The sequence below is a fragment of the Meles meles genome, chromosome 17, assembly GCF_922984935.1.
Source record: "Meles meles chromosome 17, mMelMel3.1 paternal haplotype, whole genome shotgun sequence".
In the NCBI taxonomy this organism is placed as follows: domain Eukaryota; kingdom Metazoa; phylum Chordata; class Mammalia; order Carnivora; family Mustelidae; genus Meles; species Meles meles.
The window spans coordinates 21,171,704-21,192,679 of record NC_060082.1 but is presented as its reverse complement, the minus strand read 5'-3'; the positions used below and the strand labels follow the sequence as shown (position 1 = coordinate 21,192,679).

The 20,976-nt window shown below is 38.1% G+C and overlaps 2 protein-coding genes across 3 annotated transcripts in view; one reads left to right on the top strand and one right to left on the bottom strand.

The window, feature by feature from the left end:
* RO60 (Ro60, Y RNA binding protein) overlaps positions 1 to 4,457 on the bottom strand; it is a 28,680-nt gene extending 24,223 nt beyond the window's left edge. Inside the window, exon 1 of the mRNA XM_045982668.1 lies at positions 4,270 to 4,457. The gene's annotated coding sequence lies outside the window, so the exon portion shown is untranslated. The remainder of the gene's footprint in view (positions 1 to 4,269) is intronic.
* Positions 4,458 to 4,665: 208 nt separating this feature from the next.
* The window catches only part of UCHL5 (ubiquitin C-terminal hydrolase L5), a 43,052-nt gene continuing 26,741 nt past the window's right edge, over positions 4,666 to 20,976 (top strand). Inside the window, exons 1-3 of one of the 2 annotated variants that reach the window (XM_045982670.1) lie at positions 4,666 to 4,846; positions 12,520 to 12,583; positions 13,991 to 14,096. In XM_045982670.1, coding sequence (XP_045838626.1) covers positions 4,771 to 4,846; positions 12,520 to 12,583; positions 13,991 to 14,096 — 246 coding nt within the window. In that variant the 5' untranslated portion in view covers positions 4,666 to 4,770. The remainder of the gene's footprint in view (positions 4,847 to 12,519; positions 12,584 to 13,990; positions 14,097 to 20,976) is intronic. The other variant, XM_045982669.1, reaches the window with a different exon arrangement.

Sequence of the window (20,976 nt, the reverse complement as noted above, 5' to 3'; positions counted from 1 at the left end):
GCAGAGTGAACTTTATCAAGGAGCATAGGTAGCTGTCTCAATGTTAATACCTAGCCCAACTTCCAGGATCCTATCAATCCTTTGGGAAATTTCCTTTCTCTATCCCCCTACCCCCAAATATATGTTAGCAATCATCCCCAAGCATAGGGTCTCCTGATACACTTCTGAGTCTTGTAACTAAGGTTTTATTAGACAGTAGTAAATGACCTTTTCCTAACAGCTGGCCCCTCAAAGTCCTGGAAACTTTGCTTTCAAATTCCTTGGAGACTTATGCTATCCCTAACACCTTCCCAATTTGAAAGTATATAATCAGCCACTCTTCAAGAAACTCTAGAGCAGTTCTTTCTGCCAACGGGTCTTGTTCCTATGGTTTAATAAAACCACCCTTTCTGCACTGAAGACATCTCAAGAATTTTTTCTTGACTGCTCCTGAACCCCAAAAGTTCACATCACTCATCAGGGAAATGCAAATCAAAACTGAAATGAGACACCACCTAACAATCACTAGGATGGCTACAATGAAAATGACAATAGTAAGTGTTAAGTAAGGATCTAGAGAGATTAGAACCCTCATACATTGCTAGTGGTAATGTAAAATGATGGATCATATGGTAACTTTATATTTGACCTTTTGAAGAACTACCAGACTGTTCTCCAAAGTGGTAAGGGGTTTCTTTTTGGGGGTGGTGAAGATGTTCTGAAATTAGATAGTTGTGATGGTTACGTGAGTTGGGAAACTGAAGGGACTCCATGAAGGGCTGTTTTTTTGTTCCTTTTCCGGCTTCTAATCTTACCAGGACCTGCACCCCGACCTTAACACATGTGTGCCTTATACTTATGTATGCCTTTCCCCTTCTTGTAAGGGTCCAGGAGTTAATGATTTCTTTGGAGTATTCCAGCACAACTGATAAGAGTGACAGAGCAAGCTTGTCATGTACATTTTGCAGACCAGACTGTAGATACCCTGACACCAAGCCTTCTGGCGTAAGTGACTTAAGGAGGACACCTGAGTCCTCGTCCTGGTTTTGACCAGTTTCTGGATGCCTAAGAAGACCTGCACACCACATCACAATCCTCAATAAAAACCCCACACTCCAAGCAAAACAGACTCACTCTCCTTTCCTTTTGAAGTCTCTCAGATACTCTGTCTCTATCTGTCCTCTCTATATATCTTCAATAAACTCTACTCTCACTTCCTCTCAGATGGTGTTTGATTTCTATCCTTTGTAAAGCCAAAGACCCTCTTGGCTGGTCCTGTAGGACTCGGAGGTCCATGGACCCAGTCTGCCTACATCAACACAAGTCTGTGAGTATTCTAGAAGTCACTGCAGGGCACACTTTAAAATAGCAAATTCCATGACATAGGAATTCTATCTCAAAAATCTGTCATTAAAAATAATGAAAACTAAAAACTGACTATATTAAAATATACCTGGGAAGTTATATAAATAAATAGACATTCAAATGATATTTAACCCTGTACTTTATTTATTTATTTATCTGACAGAGGGAGACAGTGAGAGAGGAAACACAAGCAGGGGAGTGGGAGAGGGAGAAGCAAGTTTCCCACTGAGCAGGGAGCCTGATGCGGGGCTCAATCCCAGAACCTCAGGATCATGACCCTAGTTGAAGGTAGCCACCCAGGCACCCCTTAACCCTGTATTTTTATATTTATATGCTTTAGAAAGCAACTTGAGATACACACAGACATGTACAGGACCTTAATTTCCCCTTTCCCCAACACCCATCATCTCCCTCTTCAAAGCTTAAGCTCCACTGTCAGTGATTTAGAAGGCAGTTTGGGCAGTGAATGAGGTCAGAGTCTGGTCATCAATTAATCCACTCCTGAATAATCAAGTGTTGTAAATCCAGATTAACAGCAATACAAAAAAAGATAGTTAATTCTTTGGGTTGGCCTGTCCTATCCAGTGCTCTTTTTTATTTTTTCCATTTTATTTATTTTTTCAGCGTAACAGTATTCATTGTTTTTGCACAACACCCAGTGCTCCATGCAAAACGTGCCCTCCCCATTACTATCCAGTGCTCTTAAAGCACACTACTCCAAAGACTTTAATAGAGCTAAAGTTGTTTTAAACTTCAGTAAATTAAAATTGAGAAGAATTAAATAGGTGACAGTATTTTTAAAGGTATGGCCATGATGTGAAATTGGTTGTGGCCATTTTATACAATGCCTACTTCTCGCTTAATATGGAATGCAAAAACCAGTGAATGCCAGTAATTAATACACAATATGTAATAGCACTTCTTTCTGCTTTGTGTTCATTAGAACATTAATAGTTATCTTTTAAGAGTACTAATACTCTTTCTTGGGTTCCTGTTTTTCTTCAATGTACACATCTGAATATCCTTCCAAAGTCTCTTGATCATTTGTTATTTGGAAAATGCTTTTATCCCAAGAGGTCAAACAGGTTTTGCAGCTTAATCTTTTCTAAACTATGTCAAAGCTGATACACATCTATGAATGTGAAAGAAAATTTAAAAGAAACCATACTGCAAAAACTGGGGCCACAAATTAAAATAAATACATCATTCAGACTGGTAGTGTACCTGAGTTGATCAAGTCAAATGATGTAATAAAAAGTGGTGAGGAACTGTGGCAAACATGACAGCATGCCATTCTGAAGCCACACACTTTCAGCCAACTGGTTGCTATGTTTTATTACCAAATCTTCTCATTTTTCTCAAAGACCCAGAAATCTGGATTTTCATGTGAAGTTAGGATTAAATGTTAACACAACTGAAGAAATTTTAACCCTCCTTTCTGGTTACTTCTAGGTTATGTCAAGGGCTAAATTTTCAGTTTGGTCTTTCTACAACAGGCACTATGTTGAGCTGGATATCAAATGTTAGTTACGAGTACTTATTCAGCACAGAAAACACTTTCAAATTCACAGTAGTACTATAGGTTAAAAAATATACCACAAATTATTACAAACAGCTTTGGGCTCCAATGACACTCATTCTAGGTATGGTTTATTAAGGAAACAAAGCTAGATTCTTGTGCCTCACAACCTTTTCCATTTAGTATACTTAATGGAACAGATAACGAACAGAAATTCATGCCCTCCAACCAGTCTCCTCTTTTTATTTCGAAACTTCGAGACAGTTTCATATAAATAAAAAAACACAAAATCTAACACCTGATACAAATTTTCATTTCTACTCCATAACACAGCCATGCTTTTTTTTTCTTTTTAAAGTAATCTTACGCCCAATGTGGGGTTCAAACTCACAATTCAGAAATCAAGAGTTGCATGCTCTACCGACTGAGCCAGCCAGCCGCCCCACAGCCATGCTTGTTTTAATATAAAATCTGTCCTGTTGTTTCTCTCAGTAATATTTGTCATGCTTATACTGTGGCTTCACATAGACCATAACACAATGCTCGCTAACTCCGAGGTACAGGTCACCTGTTTGAGGAGCAAGGAATCAGTTTTGTCTGCTAAAGTATTTTTCTCTGGAATCCAAAGGCCTTTCTTGGAATTCAGAGCTTTAAGGAGTGATGCATAAATAAACATACTCCTGAAGATTTTATTTGTTTTTATTTATTTATTTTTTTTACTCCTGAAGATTTTAATCTTAAGATTAGTATTCTGCGAAAGCCTGGTGAATGAGGGAAATTTCACGGTTTGCGAAAATAGGCATTTTGGGGTTAACTCATTTAATCTCAGAAACATTACAAATGCTTTTAGAATAAAACACGACGTTTTTCAACCTCCTTTTCTTTGAGGCATCGCATCCCCTTACACTTGTCTATCATCCCCACGAACTACAGAACAGATCTTTTTCCTCTTGTCATTCCCTCGGGGATAAATTCGCCTTCTGTCTTCCCACAAAGATCCTCTTTCCAAGCCCCAAATCCCGGGCAACGCCTCCCCGCGCAGAAGCCGCGGGAGGAGGAGGAGGAAGAGGAGGAGTAAAGCTAAAGCAGGCCCTCCGGACGCTGGCCTGTGGAACGCTATGGAAGCACAAGACCGAGCGGTCCCGGGTTTGGGAAAGGCCCACCCTCGGGAGCGTCCCAGCCAGGCCAACCGAGGTTGTGCCCGCAGAGATACTGGTTCCGCTATCCAGCAACGGCAGGACTCAGAGGCAGGGCGGGGGAGAACGATGGTTTTGCCAAGTGTTTGCTCCGGCCTCAGCCTTTGGGATGCTGGATGACGGACATGGAGGACCAGCCAAACCCTGCGCGTCCCCGGGTCGGCTCAGACCGCACAAAGGGCCCCAGCCGGCCTCCCGCAGTTTCCTCACCTGTGCTTGGCGGCTGACCCTCCGAACCCACAGCGCCACCGGGAGAAGCCCTGCGCTTCAAGAGAGACGACAAGAAGATGCTACAGCCCCACGGGCGCTAACTGCTCCAACTCCACCGCCGCTGGGGACTCCAGGTTAGGCTCCGGGGAACGAGCCCCGCCCCTCTCCTTTCGCCCCGCCCCCGACTGGCGAGGATCCCGGATGTTGCCTCCTACGGTGCGCTGAATCCCCGCCCTTTCTTCTTGAGCCCCGGCCCCTTCCGAATCCGCTACGGGTCCTGCACGGCCTAGGAAGAGTTTCGCTGTCTCCTGGGTGGCTAGAGCGTCCTCCCGCGCGCTGTCGCGCTGCAGGTGACGGAGCCCGGAGGCTGTCGGGAAGTAGGCGGGGTGACGTGGGGTTGACGAGCTCAGCGGCGGGTTTGCCGAGATCAGTGGCTGGCTGCAGCTGGTGCGGGGGGCGGCCGGATCCAGAGGTGGAGCGGGGCGGTGTGTGGCCGGGGCCATGACGGGCAATGCTGGGGAATGGTGCCTCATGGAAAGCGACCCAGGGGTCTTCACCGAGCTCATTAAAGGATTCGGTGAGAGACGAGGGACCGTCCTGGGCCGGGGGTCACGGGAGGAGGCCCAAGCTGGGCATAGAGTGGTTCTCTGCGGCCACCGCCGCCTTGCGTCCGAAGGGAGGAGACTCCAGAAGCCTGGATCGCGGAGGTCTCTCGTCCCCTCCTCAGTCTTGGGCAGTCGCGTTTCCGCACTAAATTTGAGAGCTTCATCACGAGGGCAGGGATCCTGTCTGTCTTGTGCACTGTCGTATCTTCAGGACTCGGCACTCAATTACTTGTTAATTGACTTGAGCGCTCCTCGTCCCCGCCCTTAACGCACGTATCTTTCCCTTTCCAGCGTCGCTTCTCTGGGGAGCGTTCCCTTTACCCGGCAGGTGTGCCTCGATGCACGTTCTCAGGCGTCAGTCTTGCAGGAAAAGCTAGGGTATACCTCCTCGACGGTGGGGTGTGTATGGCCCAAGCCTTGCGGGAACCCGAGATTCTGGTTACTCAAAGCAGAACACCTTGAGTATGTGAATAGCTCTGCGGACGTTCGCACACGCTGACTGCATGGGACTGACAAGCCACTTTGCTATTTCTTCTCCCGGCTCGTTTTTGGCTTCCGGTATAGTGTGGTTTCTTGAGCTAGTGCTCTAGACTAGAGGCCACATGCTTTCCTCAGAGTTTTGTTTGTTTGTTTTGTTTTTTGTTTTTGTTTTTGTTTTTTTCTGGCCATGTTCTTGCCTTACGTCCTAAATAGTCAGCATATTTGACTTTTTATCCTTTTGTGTCCATCTTCCCATTCTTTTCTTTGGGCAGTAACTTTATTTAATTGCTACATTTCTTCAAGTATTATTAATTCTAGCTATTATGTTAAAACTTGTACTCGGGATAAAAACTAAACTTTGATATTGATACTGTTTATTGTACATAGATGAATATTTGGAATATAATTATCAAGCTTGTGTTGTTTACCTGCTGTATCTCAGGCACACTGGTATGGCTTGGGAATTTTCAGTGTGAATAAACCATGACTGTTCTTATAAAGATCTGACCCTCAAACTAATATTGTGTATTAATTGCTATGTTAGAGCATATACAAAATGTTATGGAAACACAGGTCATGGAAGAGCAAAGAAAAAACATAAACTGTAGTAATGTTAAAGTATATGCCACAGGAAACAGCTAGCAAAGTGACAAAAAACAATGTAACAGTCAAGAGGACTATTTGAATCTGAAGCTGAAAAGTAAACTGAGGCCAGATTGTATGCTGAGTTGTATAGTTTGGATGCCCTGGAGTCCTGGGGACTTAACTGCCAAAGATATTTGAATGCCGAAATGACATTTTTATAATTAAAAAAGGTTTACTATGCTTAGTGTGCAGGGTGGAGTGGTATGAAGGGAGAGAAGCTAGCAGTTTCTTAAAATGGTTGGAGTCAGGTGATTAGCTTGACCTAAAGTTTTGGGTTAACGAGGAGGAGGTAGTTGCCCTGATTTTGCTCCATTTTAATCAAGAGGACTACTGACTGACTGGATGTAGGGGAAAGGGTGAAAATGACTCCGTGGGTTCTAGCTTGAGTGGCTGATGAAGCTTGATGAACAAGAAAATGAATTCATTTTTGAATAATGAGTTTGAGATGTCTGCAGGTTTACTTTCAAAACCTTAACTATTATGACATATTAAAGTTAATTTTAAGAAATAGTATACTAAGCAAGTTTGTTTTTAAATCCACTCCATTAACAGCTATTGCTTCAGTCCCATATGTATAGAAAACTTACAATTGAAAATGATGAAGTCATGCATTAGAGTGATACGTAAATGCATCTTCTGTACTGACATATATGAAAAGTGAAGAAATTGCTATTAATAGATTGGCTACATTAGCAGAAAAACTTGGCAAAAAGTTAAATGATGCAAATTGTATATCATCATCAGATACCTCAAAGAGAAAATAAGTTCATTCCAATCATTTCCTTTTTTTCCTCTTATCCAATTCATAGATTTAAAAAGCTTTTTGAAGTTCATTTTTTAAAAAGTAAATAATCTTATTGTGTTATGAAAGCTATTGTCAGTTTATTTTGAAAGTTTCTTCACTGGAAGAATTGTGGAGTCAGTGAATATATAAATACAAATTTTAGTGGAATATAACATCATGGTAAAACAATATTCTTTTTTTGTTTTTTTAAATTTATTTGAGAGAGTTCTCGAGCATATGTGCAGGTATGGGGAGGGGCAGGAGAGAGAGAATCCTCAAGCAGACTCCTCACTGAGCACAGAACCCCATGCCGATGCAGGGTTCAATCTCATGAGCACAAGATCCTGACCTGAGCTGAAACCAGAGTGGGCCACTTAAACAGCTGAGCCACCCAAGCACCCCGAAAAACAAAGTTCTTACTAAGAAACTGATGGAGTACAAGCAGAATTTACAGTTTTAATTGGTGCAGTACATACATAATTCATAAATGCACCAGAATAGTGATGGTCTACTGATTAAAAACAGAAGCTGTAAACTTCCATTTCCAGCCAAAATGGAATAATAGGGACTGCATTTACTTTTCCTACAACAAATCAATGACCCCAACTTCCATTTCAAGAACCTGGAAAATGAAGAGCAAATGAAACCTGAAGTAAGCAGATGAAAGGAAATAATACAGATCAGAGTTGAAATTAGTGAAACAAAAAAGAAAAATGGTGGAGGAAATCAATGAAACTAAAAGCTGGTTTCTCAAAGATCAATGAAATAGATAAACCTCTAGTCAGCCTGATCAGAAAAAGAAGAGTGGGGGCTCTTGGCTGGCTCCATTGGTAGAGCATGTGACTCTTGATCTCGGCTTTGTAAGTTTGACCCCCGTGTTGGGTGTAGAGACTGTTTAGAAATAAAATCTTAAAAAAAAAAAAAAAAAAAAAAAGGTAGAGGAGACACAAATGACCAATATTAGGAGTAAGAGAGAGGATGCTGCTATAGATTTTATAGATTAAAAAGATAATGGAGTATTCTAAACATCATTATGCCAGTAATTTGACAACTTGGATGAAATGTATAAATTTCTTTAAAGACAAAAATTACCAAAACTCAAACAAGAATAACCAGTATAGCCTTATATTTACTAAATAAATTAAAATTGTAACTTAAAATCTTGCCACAATGAAAACTCTAGCCAAAATTTCTTCACTGGTAAATTATTTCAAATACTTCAGATTAAGAAATACCAATTCTACACAAACTTTTCCCCCAAAAAATGGAGAAGAAGGAATATTTCCCATCTCCTTCATTGAGGACCATCATTACCATAACTCCCAATCCAGACAAAGACATAAGAAAAGTGAACTATAGACCTAACTCCATCATCAACATAAATGCAAACATTCTAAACAAAATATTAGGAAATTAAATCTAATAATATATTAAGTAGACAATATATCATGCCTGACTGGGATTTATCCTGGGAATTCAGTGTTGGTTTAACATTTGAGATTCAGTGTGGTTTACCATATTAACAAGCTAAATAAAAACTAAATGATTATCTCAATAGACAGAAAAAGCATTTGATAAAATCTAATATCTGTTAAGAAATATATGCTATTATATTTTACCATTTGCCAGCCAATGAGTTAGTCTGGCTCTGTTTTATAAAAGATTGTATTGATATATTGATAAAGAGAGAAAGAATTGTATTACTGTTGGCACAGTAAGCAGCTGGAGATTCATGTTTGCATTGGTTCCCTTGTCCTCCAGGTCCATGGGAGTCAAGATGGATCCAGGTGGATGTTGCACACATGAATCTATGTCATAGTTAAGGAACCCTGAGCTTAGGGGACTTCCAATTAAGGAGGTTGCTAACAAACCTGATCAACCTTTACCTTTAGGAATATTCTGTGGACAGAAAATCCGTCTTATCTCTGTACCAGGGGGAGGCACTGTCTCTGTCTTGTGTCTGTTTATCACAATAACATCCTTGAAAAGATAGTCCAGAACTTTCAGAAGACAAGCAGAAACAGGAGAAACTCATTGAAAGTTGTCTCCCAACAAAATCCATTCTTGTTTTCTATATTAAACTTGCCTTTCCCTCAGCTCTCTGATTAATCTGACCTGACCCATAGATAACAACTCTGTTTAATTTATCTCTTGTAGTGTTTACATTAGAAAGCAGGTGGCTTTCTCCTTAAATTTTTGTATTGACTTTTCGTCTTGTCTTAAGGCATGAACTTAGCTATATAGTGATTTTAGTGATTGCATGGACTCCTCCTGGGCTTGCAAGGAAGAAGTCTTGGAGAATTCCATCATCCGCAACTCTGGCGCAGGAGTTGAGACAAATCTGAATGACTTTGGGGGCCAATATAGAGTTGCCTTGCCAAGAAGGTCTGTTATGATTTCTCTTGAGGTACATGTTACCTTGTTTTGAGGAGAGAGGCAAGTTAAAGCCTAGTTTCACACAAAAAGTAAAGGTATACTTACGAGAGTGCACCTGGTACCCCTAGAAACAAGTGTTGCTTGTAATTGTTGGGGCCCCCAAAATTGAACCCTCTCGTTAGGAATACAAGTCAACAGCTTTCCAACTTGAGGTTCCCGAATAGTTGAATCTAGTCCTTGTTTTTGAAGTGCTTGCTTGAGTGCCCACAATCCAGTTTTTCCTATTTGGTCACATCACTAACTAAATAACATGGAATAACATGATTAGTGAAGATACCTGGTACTATTTTTTGGTAGGAGGTACAGAAGTGGGGGCCATGCCTTTACTTCTGGTAGACTTGGTGAGGTTGGGGGAATGACAGATTGTCAGAACTGTTGGAGGATAGCATTAAATTTAAATTTAAGGCATTGGCGACAGGGAGGACCCTACTATGGTATTTTTCTTGGGGAGAAATGTGCCAGGATATTTTTAAGAGAGCTATTCCTTGAAATTAGTTTTTGAATAGAACTGTTTTATGAAGCCACCAGTATCATAATGCAAATGTGTTTGTCAATACATAAATATTTCAAACATTTTTTAATTTTAGTACTTCCTTTCACTTTGGAGCAGTGTGTTCTGGTTTGGATGACAGATTTTGTGGCCAGCCTGTTTAAGACCCAGTTCAATTATCCATGGAAAGTGTCTCGGATCAGCAAAGACAGCAGTGGTCTCTCCTACCTCATAACTTTGAGTGTATCTTTCATATGTAAATTCGCTGCATTATCTTCGACTTGTATATACTTGTTTTCTACTAGTGGTGAAATTCTTCCTCCCTCCTTCCTTCTTTCCTGCCTGTCTTCCTTCCGTTAGTTTACCCCCCGGTGTGGGACTGGAATTTAGGACTCTGAGATAAAGAGTCAGAGGATCTATTGACTGAGCCCCCAGGGGTCCCCCTAGTTGTGATAGTATTAAGTGTTGTGACAATGGTTTGTTACTTTCTGTCCTTGCCAGGACCTAGTACCATGCTTGGCACATAAAAGGTATTTGTGAAATACCAGCATTTTGTTAACTTTTTAAAACCTTTCCCCACCCTGCCCCCATCTTTTTCTTAACATATGTCAGGAAGTCTGCATTAGGGGATTCTTTATATTTAGTGTTTAATAATGCATACTTTACAAGAACCGTGTGGATTGGATGAAGCAGAGGAGTACCCTTATTTTATACACAAGGAAAGTGAGGTTCAAAGACATTGTGTTCTTGCTCAAGGTTAAGAATTTTAAGGTAGTGCTGGGATTGGAATCCAGCTCTCTTGAATCACTGCTTTCTCTTTCCTCTAACACACATTATTTGAAATCGAGTGTACATAAGGGGACTATTAGATATTAATGGGTATAAGGCGATAGATACTAAGAGTTGAATGTTATGTTTTCCTTATATAAAGAGATTCTGTGTGTTTAGCATGAGGTTTAAACAGGTGTCACCGTTGAAATTCACCCTGTGCAGAAGATTTTGGGACACTTTTATTCAGTGGATTTTTGTTGTTTTCGTATGATAGGAACAATGTTTTGATGTTTGGCCTTTTTACAGTTGATTTCTAATAGCAGTAACCAGTGTTAACAATTGCCTTAGTGTCCTTCCGTGCCCTTTTTGACACTCGGTTCACACTTAAAAGGCTTTTTCCTCTAACTTCCTATATGTGAATGTCTAGTAACATGTTTTCTACTACAGTCAATCTAGTAACTCTTCCTTGTACATATATCTTTTCATACAAAGTGGGTACTTAGGGATGCCTGGGTGGCTCAGTAGGGTAAGCGTCTGCCTTTGCCTCAGGTCATGATCCTAGGGTTCTGGGACTGAGTACCACGTAGGGCTTCTTGCTCAGCAGGGAGCCTGCTTCTGCCTCTGCCTGCTGTTCTGCCTCCTTGTGCTCTCTCTCTCGCTGACAAATTAAAAAAAAAAAAATTTAAAAAAAAAAAAAAGAGTGGGTACTTAACAGATATTTGCTGAATAGAGCAAATTGAGTCTGAGATGGTATGAATGCCCAAAGTCATGTAGTTGGTTGACCCAACTTTTTTTTTTTTTTTTCCAGGTAGGTCAAAGGCTTCTCTAGCTTTTACTTGAAAATAATCTGGAATATTAAAATATGTCCACACTTTGGAACCAGATGTGGGTTTTTTAGTTTTTTGTCACATACTAACTGTAATGAATTTAGGCAAGACACTTAAGATCCCTAAACTTCTGTATAATACTTGCCTTGCAGAGATTAGGGAAAATGCATTTAAAGCACTTTACAGATAGAAGACACTGTAAATATGGCTGTTTTTTGTATTGAGATAATATTAGTTAATAATAAACCCTTACAGTGTGCCAGGCACTGTATTAAATGTATCTCATGCATACTAAATTATCTCAGTGATTCCTCATAACAACTCCATGAGTTTGGGGGACAGAGAGGTTAAATGGTCATATAGCTAGTAAATGGAGGACCCGGGATTCAAACCCTGGCATTTTGGAAGCCTACCTCTTAAGCAGTACACTGTAACTATGATACATACCACTAGGACAGGGTTTCTTGACCTTGGCAATGTTGACCTTTTGGGCCAAATGATTCTTTACTGTTGGTAGCTGTCCTTTGCACTGTAGGATGTTTAGCATTTCTGGCCTCTATCCATTAGATGCCAAGGCCTTCCCACTGATGACAATAGTAATAAAAATATTTCCAGACGTTGTAAAATCTTTCCCAGGCAGCGGGGGAAGGGGGGTCAGAGAGTGGGGGAGAGAAAACATCACCTGATTGAGAAACACTATCCTAAGGAAGGCTATGTTTGGGGGACTCTGAGATAGTTGAAAATAAAATTATTTTAAAGACAGTATAGAATTGGAATTTAGGAAAAGGGTCAGAACTAAACATGTGATGTGAAAGTCAGTGTTAAATGGTAGTTATTTACTACCTCTTAAAAAAAAGTGTATAGAAAAAAAAGAAGAGGGCCAAGGAAAGAACTAGGCAAATGGCAGTTGAATGAAAAGAGCAGATGCAGAAGAGGGAGAGATTGAGAGAGACTGAGAAGTCTGGGGTGGTGTTTCAGTGAAAAACTCTTGAAAATTCTTTAAATTATAAAAGTGATATACTCCTGTTATAAATAAGTAGGAAGTAGTAAAAGAAGTAAAAGGATTTGGCTGTGAACTTCATCAGTTTTACCATTCATTTTATCTTGTCTCATTGTCCCTAAATGTGCATTTTTTTCGTTAGTATTTTATTTAATTATGAAGGGGAAAAAATGAGTTACTTTGTTTTCTAAAGAAATAATTTCTTATATCAGGTTGCCGAGGAGCCCAAGTAGAAGAAATATGGAGTTTAGAGCCTGAGAATTTTGAAAAATTAAAGTAAGTATGATCTTAGTTGTGTTAAAAATAATATGTCCGTACTTTAAGCAGACTGTTTTCTGTTTATTTTACTTGGATTGCTTTAGAATGATTACATCATCTCCTTTAAGTCTTTCTTTGATCTTGTGAGATAGGTACTATTACTCTCATTTTATAACCCAGACCTGAGACTCATATATAAGTAACTTTTAAGCAATTAAAAAGTAAGTCTCTGTAATTCCATGTCAGAATTGGTTGAGTGGTTGAGTTTTTTACAATATTCACTTGTAGATCAATGGGGTTAGAACACAGAACACATTTTAACATTAAAAACATGAGTAATAGGTTAATCTGCAAAAGCGTATTTGGTAGATAACCTATATTAACAGTAATTCAGAACATGTCTATACATTATCACATTGCTTTTTGAGGAGGTTACAGTTCAGATTCCAAATGTAGGTGCCAGGAAGGTACTTCCTTTTATCCATCCTTCTGACTCAAATCACTTCTTTAAGACTCCCCTACCCTCAATCTCCATGCCTGCAAGCATTGACCCTGTATTGTGAATAGAGGGCTAGAGGAATTTTCATTGGAGGGAGAATTCTTGGATTCTTGGAATGTGACAAGGAGTAGGCTTCTAGAGGGGAAATGGGGACTGTAGGGATATAGCTACTGTTTTTAATAGTAAAGAGATCATTTGCTTCTCTCTACTTTCCCCTTCCCCACAGAAAGAACAGTGACTTGAGATGAATTAAGGGATCAATTCTGGCTGAGTGATCAGGAAATGTTAATTAAAAATGTGTCATTTGAACTATCTTTAAAGGCTAAGAAAGGGTTTTGTTGCTTGGAAGACAGTTATAAAAGACTGGAGAGAATCCTAAAGTGGTGATTTAATTTTTCATGGGCAGCAAGAGTTCCTTTTAGGGAAGTGGATGACTTAATTATGTATAAGATGATAACATCCATTCATACTGCAGTTTGATGATTTTTCATGAATTCAACAATTATATATAAAGGTGACCTAATATATTTTATAATATATATGCTATAAGCCATTTATCTATAAATATCCCACGTGAATTTTATTCATATAGATTAGAATTCAGTCTGCGGTTAACAGCATCTTTTAGTTTTGCGATATTCTTATTTTTAGTTTTTAGTGAAGGGATACAAGGTAGAAGTGCATAATCCAGATTTGAGAATAAACGTTTCATTTAATTCTGTTTTATCTAATGTAATTTTAAGGTTTATTAACCATGTTCTAGGCAACATTCTAGTGACTGAATGACAATAGAAATCTTAAAAAATTTTCTCAAACTTACTTTGTTTGCAATGTATTTGTTAAGTAGCTGATTAAAATGTAATGTATTGACAGCGTGTTAAAAAAAAATGGGTTTTGGTGTCACTAATTTGTATTTTATTTTGTAGGCCAGTTCATGGGTTAATTTTTCTTTTCAAATGGCAGCCAGGAGAAGAACCAGCAGGCTCTGTAGTTCAGGACTCCAGACTTGACACAATATTTTTTGCAAAGCAGGTATGCTCCTTGGGTACTCTGAAGTCTTGAGAGTTCTATAAACAGAAGTCTATTTCACTTTTGTGTCTTCGGTGTTGCAGTCCTCAAGCTTTTCTGTCTTAGGACCCCATTACATTCTTAAAAATTGTTGAGCTCTCCAAAGAGCTCTTCTGTTTATATGGATTATATTTATCAATATTTATTATTTTAGACATTAATACTGAGACATTTTGAGAGAATTTTCTTTTAAAGATTTTATTTATTTATTTGACAGAGAGAGAGAAAGAGAGCAATCACAAGTAGGCAGAGAGGCAGGCAAAGAGAGAGAGGCAGAAGCAGGCTCCCTGCTGAGTAGAGAGCCCAGTGCGGGGCTCCATCTAGGACCTTGAGATCATGACCTGGGCCTAAGGCAGAGCCTTAACCCAGTGAGCCACCCAGGTGCCCCCATTTTGAGGGTATTAATTGATTTTAAAAAACAGTAAATGCATTACATGTTAAAATAAGTAACACATTTTTTAGTGAAATATAATCACACTTACTAAACAAAAAAAATTGGCAAGAAGCTTTACATTTACGTTTTACATTTTTGCAGACCTAATGTCTGGCTTAATAGCTCACAGCTAGATTCTCCTTTCTGCTTCTTTATTCAATCTGTTGCAGTATTTTTGTTTTGTTTTGTTTTTGGTTGAAATATATGAAGAAAATTTGATTTCACATATGTGTAGTTGGAAAGGGAGGAGTATTTTAATGTCTTTTTCAGAGAATTATGGATATTCTTTGATATCAAAACTCCAAAAATGTTGCTTTCTTAAAGGTTAGTTACAAGTGACATCTGAAACCATATCATTGAACTTTACTCCTTATTATGTTAAAAACTTTGGTTTATCTTGCTGTGCAAATGGGTCTTTTACTCCTGCAACATTTGATAACATTGTGTATGGGTCATTTTGAAAGTTCACCGACTTATACAGATCTTCTAAGTGTTGACACATTTAATTGCATACATTATGAATAAGTCACATGTGTATCATCAGAGAAGTCATTAAGTATCATGAAACTTTTAAACTAATAGTGGAATATCTTAATCTTACCAAATTCTAATTTTCACTTGAAAGTTCAAATTTTATCAATAAAACCAAATACTGTCAGAGATTTTCCCTCAAGTAACAGGCTCATTTCACTCAGTTCAAAGAAAAATACCTGCCGCAAACCCTGTTGAACAACTGTATTTGTCTGCCATTTGTGTTTTCAAGTGAAAAAGATGTTCTAAGATAAAAGCAGCCAACTTAGCTCACAACTTAAGAGTCGTACTACTGCCTTTTGTTGAAATGACTAGCATATTTTGGTTTGCAGCAGAAGTGCTTTATTTGTGCTACCCATTTCATTTGGTAGAATATTATAGACTTGTACTTCAAAGTCAGATTTTAGTAAAAATTTACTGCTTCATTAAAGACAGTCTTCAGTAAAACTGTTTTTTTTTCCTCTTTCTTTCTTTCTTTTTTTTTTTTAAACCATCTATGTTGATGAAATAGTTTAATGCCATTGCCCAGATTTGGTGCTAAAATACCAGCAGTGTTATCTATTGCTATTCTGTATTGCTGTAGATACTGTATCTATATCTATTGCTATTATACTATCAGTGCAAATGTGAAAGCAGGGTAGAAGTCAAAAACTATCTTTGAATTATTATGGGAACAATTTTTGAGCACATGAACCCCTTTAGAAGGGTCTTAGGAATTCCCAGGGGTCCATGGACCGCACTTGAGAACTGCTGTCCTAGTATATATAGTGCAGTGGTGAATATTATTATATGCCTCCATACATTTGGTCCTTTGTTTGGAAAAGCTGAAAAAGAGAATAATAAAAGAGGTTTGATTAATGTTTAAAATCTAAGCTAAATTTGATGACATTGTTTGAAAATTGCACTCATTTCTGAGACTCAAAAAATTCGCTTAGGATAATCTGTTTAACCTTTAGAAAGGTTGAAAATAAAACTGCTAAATCTCATTATTGTCCTTTGGATGATGTCCTTTGCCATTCCTCTTAGTAACTTGTTTTCCCTTTTCTTCTTACTACTTTCTTACTACTTTCCACTCTCCTCCAACTTTTAAAAATTGAGTGTTTTTTGAGAGAAATTATCACTTTCTTCTTTTTATTTTAAGGGTTAAGAGAATATCATCATGTATTTTTTTCTGATAGCAGAAATTCAAGTACAGAAATAAATAGTGATAAGAATGACTATCTTTGTAATCCCACACCCATTTCTACTAATCACTTTTAATAGTTTGACTCATTCATTTAATCAACAAATAGTATTGAGCACCCACTTTGTGCTAGGCATTGTTTTAGGTGCTAGAGGTTTAATGGTGAATAAGACAGGCATGTCTCTTAATTTCAACAATAATGAAGACAATACAGCAGTAGCCAGCATTTACCATTCTTATCGTGTATCAGGTATTGTGCTTTAGATATATTATTTATTTAATCCTTGCAACAACTCTGTGAGGTTGTTACCCTAATATCACAGATGAAGAAATTGAGATCTGGAAAAATTAACTTATTTTTCAGATGTTACACAGAATTTAAACCCAGGTCTAAAACCTAGGTTTGTGATTCCACATGCCGTACTATCTCCCACATTCTCTTTTTATATGTTTTTGGTTTTTGTATAATATAATTCTCATTATATTCTCATTATAATTTTCTTACTAAAGTTGGATTGTTATGCAAAATATTTTGCATCTTTTTTCACTTAATGATAAAAGTTTGACTTTGCTCCATTTCCATACACATAACAATAAGGTTTATTAGGTACTTCCATATGTATTATTTTTATGTATTTATTTGTAGTAGCCAATACTCAAAACAACGCTATGTGGTTTTACACATTACTTATTATTTCACAGATGTGGAAACAATCCCAGAGAGGTTATGAAACTTGCCCAGGTTATGCTGCCAGTCATTGGCAGAGCTGGGGTGCAAACTCAGGCACTGTAGCTCTGAAGTTTATGCTCTCCACTACATCATGACATTGTCTCTTTTAAAAGACAGTGTCCTATAATTTATTGGTGTAAATGTCCTACAATTTATTTACCTAATAATCTCTTAATGATCAACATTTTGAATTTCTGTTTATTTCTCTAACACAAGTAATTGTTTATGTATTATAATACTTGTACTTATGTATTATTGTACAACAGTAATTCAAATTTCAAAACTGCAGGCTGTGATTTCTAGATCCAGGATCTAGATAGTAGAGAAAAAGTAGGAGACAGATAATTTTTTTAAAAAAGATTTTATTTATTTATTTGACAGAGAGAGAGATCACAAGTAAGCAAAGAGGCAGACAGACAGAGAGAGAGAGAGAGAGAGGAAGAAGCAGGCTCCCCGCTGAGCAGAGAGCCCGATGTGGGGCTGGATCCCAGGACCCTGGGATCATTACCTGAGCCGGAGGCAGAGGCTTTAACCCACTGAGCCACCCAGGCAGCCCAGAGACAGATAATTTTAAGAGTCCTTCAAGTGTTTTTCTCCTTGTAAAGGAAGATTTTTTTATATTCTAAGGTATATAAATATATAAGCTCATTTTACAAAATCTAAGCATTGTAACTATATGATGTAGGAAATAAAAGTCCCTTATAATCCCTGCTTCAGAGAAAACCACAGAAATGATTTATATTCTTGAACATTTTCTCTGTGTGTATGTGTGCATTTAATTTCTTCCACACTATATGTCTTCCATACTAAATTGTGGACCTGGGAGTCTGGGGTTTTGTTTTTATGTACAGTCCCGAGCACGTAGTAGCTACTATAAATATAAATATATAATATAATATAAATATAATATAAATATAAATGTCGACAGAGATCTTCATCTCTAAGAATATTACAGTTAACACTAGTATTAACTAATACTATGACATTAATGATTTATAGAGGTCTAAGTATTTTTAAGGTAAAAAAGTACGCTAAAGAAAAATGTACTAGGGTTTGAATTTGTAATATTTTTCTAGGTCTGTATTTCTGTCTTAACTATAATTTAATGTTTTATTTTTATTATATTATTCCTGCCATATTTATGAATGTCGAGGATTTGTGATTTTCCAATAATACTAGGTGTTTTTTGTACTATATTATCTCAACAGTTCGTATTGAACTGAATCAGTATTTCCCAATAATATCTTTTATTCTTTTTAGTGTATGCCTCCTTTGAGCCTATGCCAGAAACTTTGTATTACATAAATATATAATCCTTAATTCTAGGCTTCAATAACTACTAATGATTTTATCCAGGAGTCTCCTATTTTCAGAAAATTTAAAAATGTAATTAAAATTTTACTTATATTTATATAAGATATTTATATATTTATATAATTAAAATATATTATTATATATTTATAATTTAATATAATTAAATTGTTTATGATGAGGTTATACATATTAACTAAGTATCTATTTTTGGTATTTATGGATGGAATTACATCAGTTTAGAGAGGCTGTAGTAATACTGGCTGTCTTAAGCTGATCATCCACTCTAATTGTGGAACTGCATGTACGTGGATCACTGATTAAAAAGTATTGAGAAAAGAATCTAGTAATTTGTGTGTAAGAAGTGACATTTGGGGGGCGCCTGGGTGGCCCTGTTGGTTAAGCGACTGCCTTTGGCTCAGGTCATGATCCCGGGGTCCTGGGATCATGCCCCGCATCGGGCTCCCTTGTCAGTGGGGAACCTGCTTCTCCCTCTCCCTCTCCTGCTCTGCCTGCTTGTGTCTCTTGCTCTGTCAAATAAATAAATAAAATCTTAAAAAAAAATGACATTTGGTAGTACTTCGCTGTAAAACATCATTGTTTTGTTTTCACTTTTCACTGATTTATTTGTTTAGATTGTACTTGTTAAGATTGTACTGGGTTTCGGGGCGCCTGGGTGGCTCAGTGGGTTAAGGCCGCTGCCTTCAGCTCAGGTCATGATCTCAGGGTCCTGAGATCGAGCCCTGCGTCGGGCTCTCCGCTCGGCGGGGAGCCTGCTTCTCCCTCTGCCTGCCTCTCTGCCTGCTTGTGATCTCTGTCTGTCTCAAAAAAAACCAAAAAACAAAACAAAACAAAGATTGTACTGGGTTTGTCTGATTATCTATTCAGTCTTCCAGGAAAGCATGATTGCCTACAATGTGCCAGATACTGTGCTAGGTGCTTGGAGAATGATAAATAGTCATAATCCCTGCCCACAAGATGCTTAGAGTTTAGTGGAAGTGATTGGTTTTAATCAGTGAAATGCAGAATTTATGGTGGTGATAAAGTACTGAATGGAGTGAAATGACAACTGTATTATACTGCAGAAGTTTGAAAACAATCTGTGAGATTACCCTCACTTCGAATACCAACTACAGAGTTCATGGTCACCAAGCCACCCTCACTTCTGACAAGTGAAAGTTTGGGGGCGGTCCCCAAGACCACCCTCAGTTTCTTTAATTTGCTAGAAAAACTCAGACTTTATTGAAAGCTGTTACAGTTACGGTTATGGTTTATTACAGTGAAAGATACAGATTAAATTCAGCCAAGGGAAGAGATGAATGGGACAGAGTATGGGAAGGTTCCTTGCTCAGAGCTTCCCATTGTCTTCTCCCAAGAGTTACAGATGGCACTAACTTTCCTGGCAACCATATGTGACAGTATATACAGAGGATTGTCATCCAGGGAATCTCAACCAATTCTTGGTATCCAGAGTTTTTATTTGGCCCCCATCTCGTAGACCTGGCTGACTAGCTACCATGACTGACCTCAGTCACTAGGCACCAAATTCTCCCCGAAGTCACAGTGACTACCTTTGTGGACCAAATGCCCCAGGTAAACAAAGATGCTCTTATGAGGCCTGGCTTTTCAGGAGCTTAGAGTTTACCTCCCAGAAGCCAAGGGCAAGGGCAAGTCCTCTTTCTGGACAAGGTTAAATTTTTTATTACATATATAAAAATGGTACTTGACCCCTTTAGGGAGATCTGAGAAAGTTCTGAATAATGGAGAGTTCAACTGAAGTCTAAAGGTTAAGTGGGTATTAACTGGGGTAAAGAGGTTGAGGATCATCCCAGATTAATAGCAGCTTTATAGTAAAAGGGAATAAGACTAGTAAAATGTACTGAAAGAGGGCCAGTGTAGCTGGCATGTAGAGAGCAATGGGAAGATGGCATGAGATGAACAGGCAGCATGTTAATCAGAATTAGGTACAGTTAGATGTAGAGACACACTGGTTTATAAGAAATAGAAGTTTTTCTCTTTCACTTCCAAGAACTGTCAGAATTACAGGCTCTTTTGTTTGTTCCTTTGTGTGTGGATTCTATTCTAAAGATTACTTTGTGGCCCAAGATGATTTTTGGAGTTTTAGCCATTCTGTCTTTTTTTTTTTTTAAGATTTTATTTATTTATTTATTTATTTGACAGACAGAGATCACAAGTAGACAGAGAGGCAGGTAGAGAGAGAGAGGAGGCACCCCGTAGCCATTCTGTCTTAATTGGACTTTCCAGAAAGCAGAAAGGGGACAGCACACTTCTCTCCTTTTATGAACTTTTTTTTAGAATTTACCTATGTTACATGTTTACTTCTTTCTGGCCAGAACTTAGTCGCATTGCTGTACTTAGCAGCAAAGGGGAGTGGGAAAGTTGTCTTCATTCTGGGTGGTCATGGACCTTGATAAAATTTGTGTACTTTATTCATATGGAAGAGGAAGAAGATGGTTATTAGAGAATATCAGCCTTCTGGCAAACATGTTGACCAAGGTCAGATCATGTATGGTATTTTAGGCCATGACTGAGACTTTGTATTTTTTTTTTTTTTTTTTGTATCTTAAGAGTAATAGAAGGTTATTGAAGTGTTTATTTAAAGAAGTATGGCATGATCAAATTATTATTTGGAAGA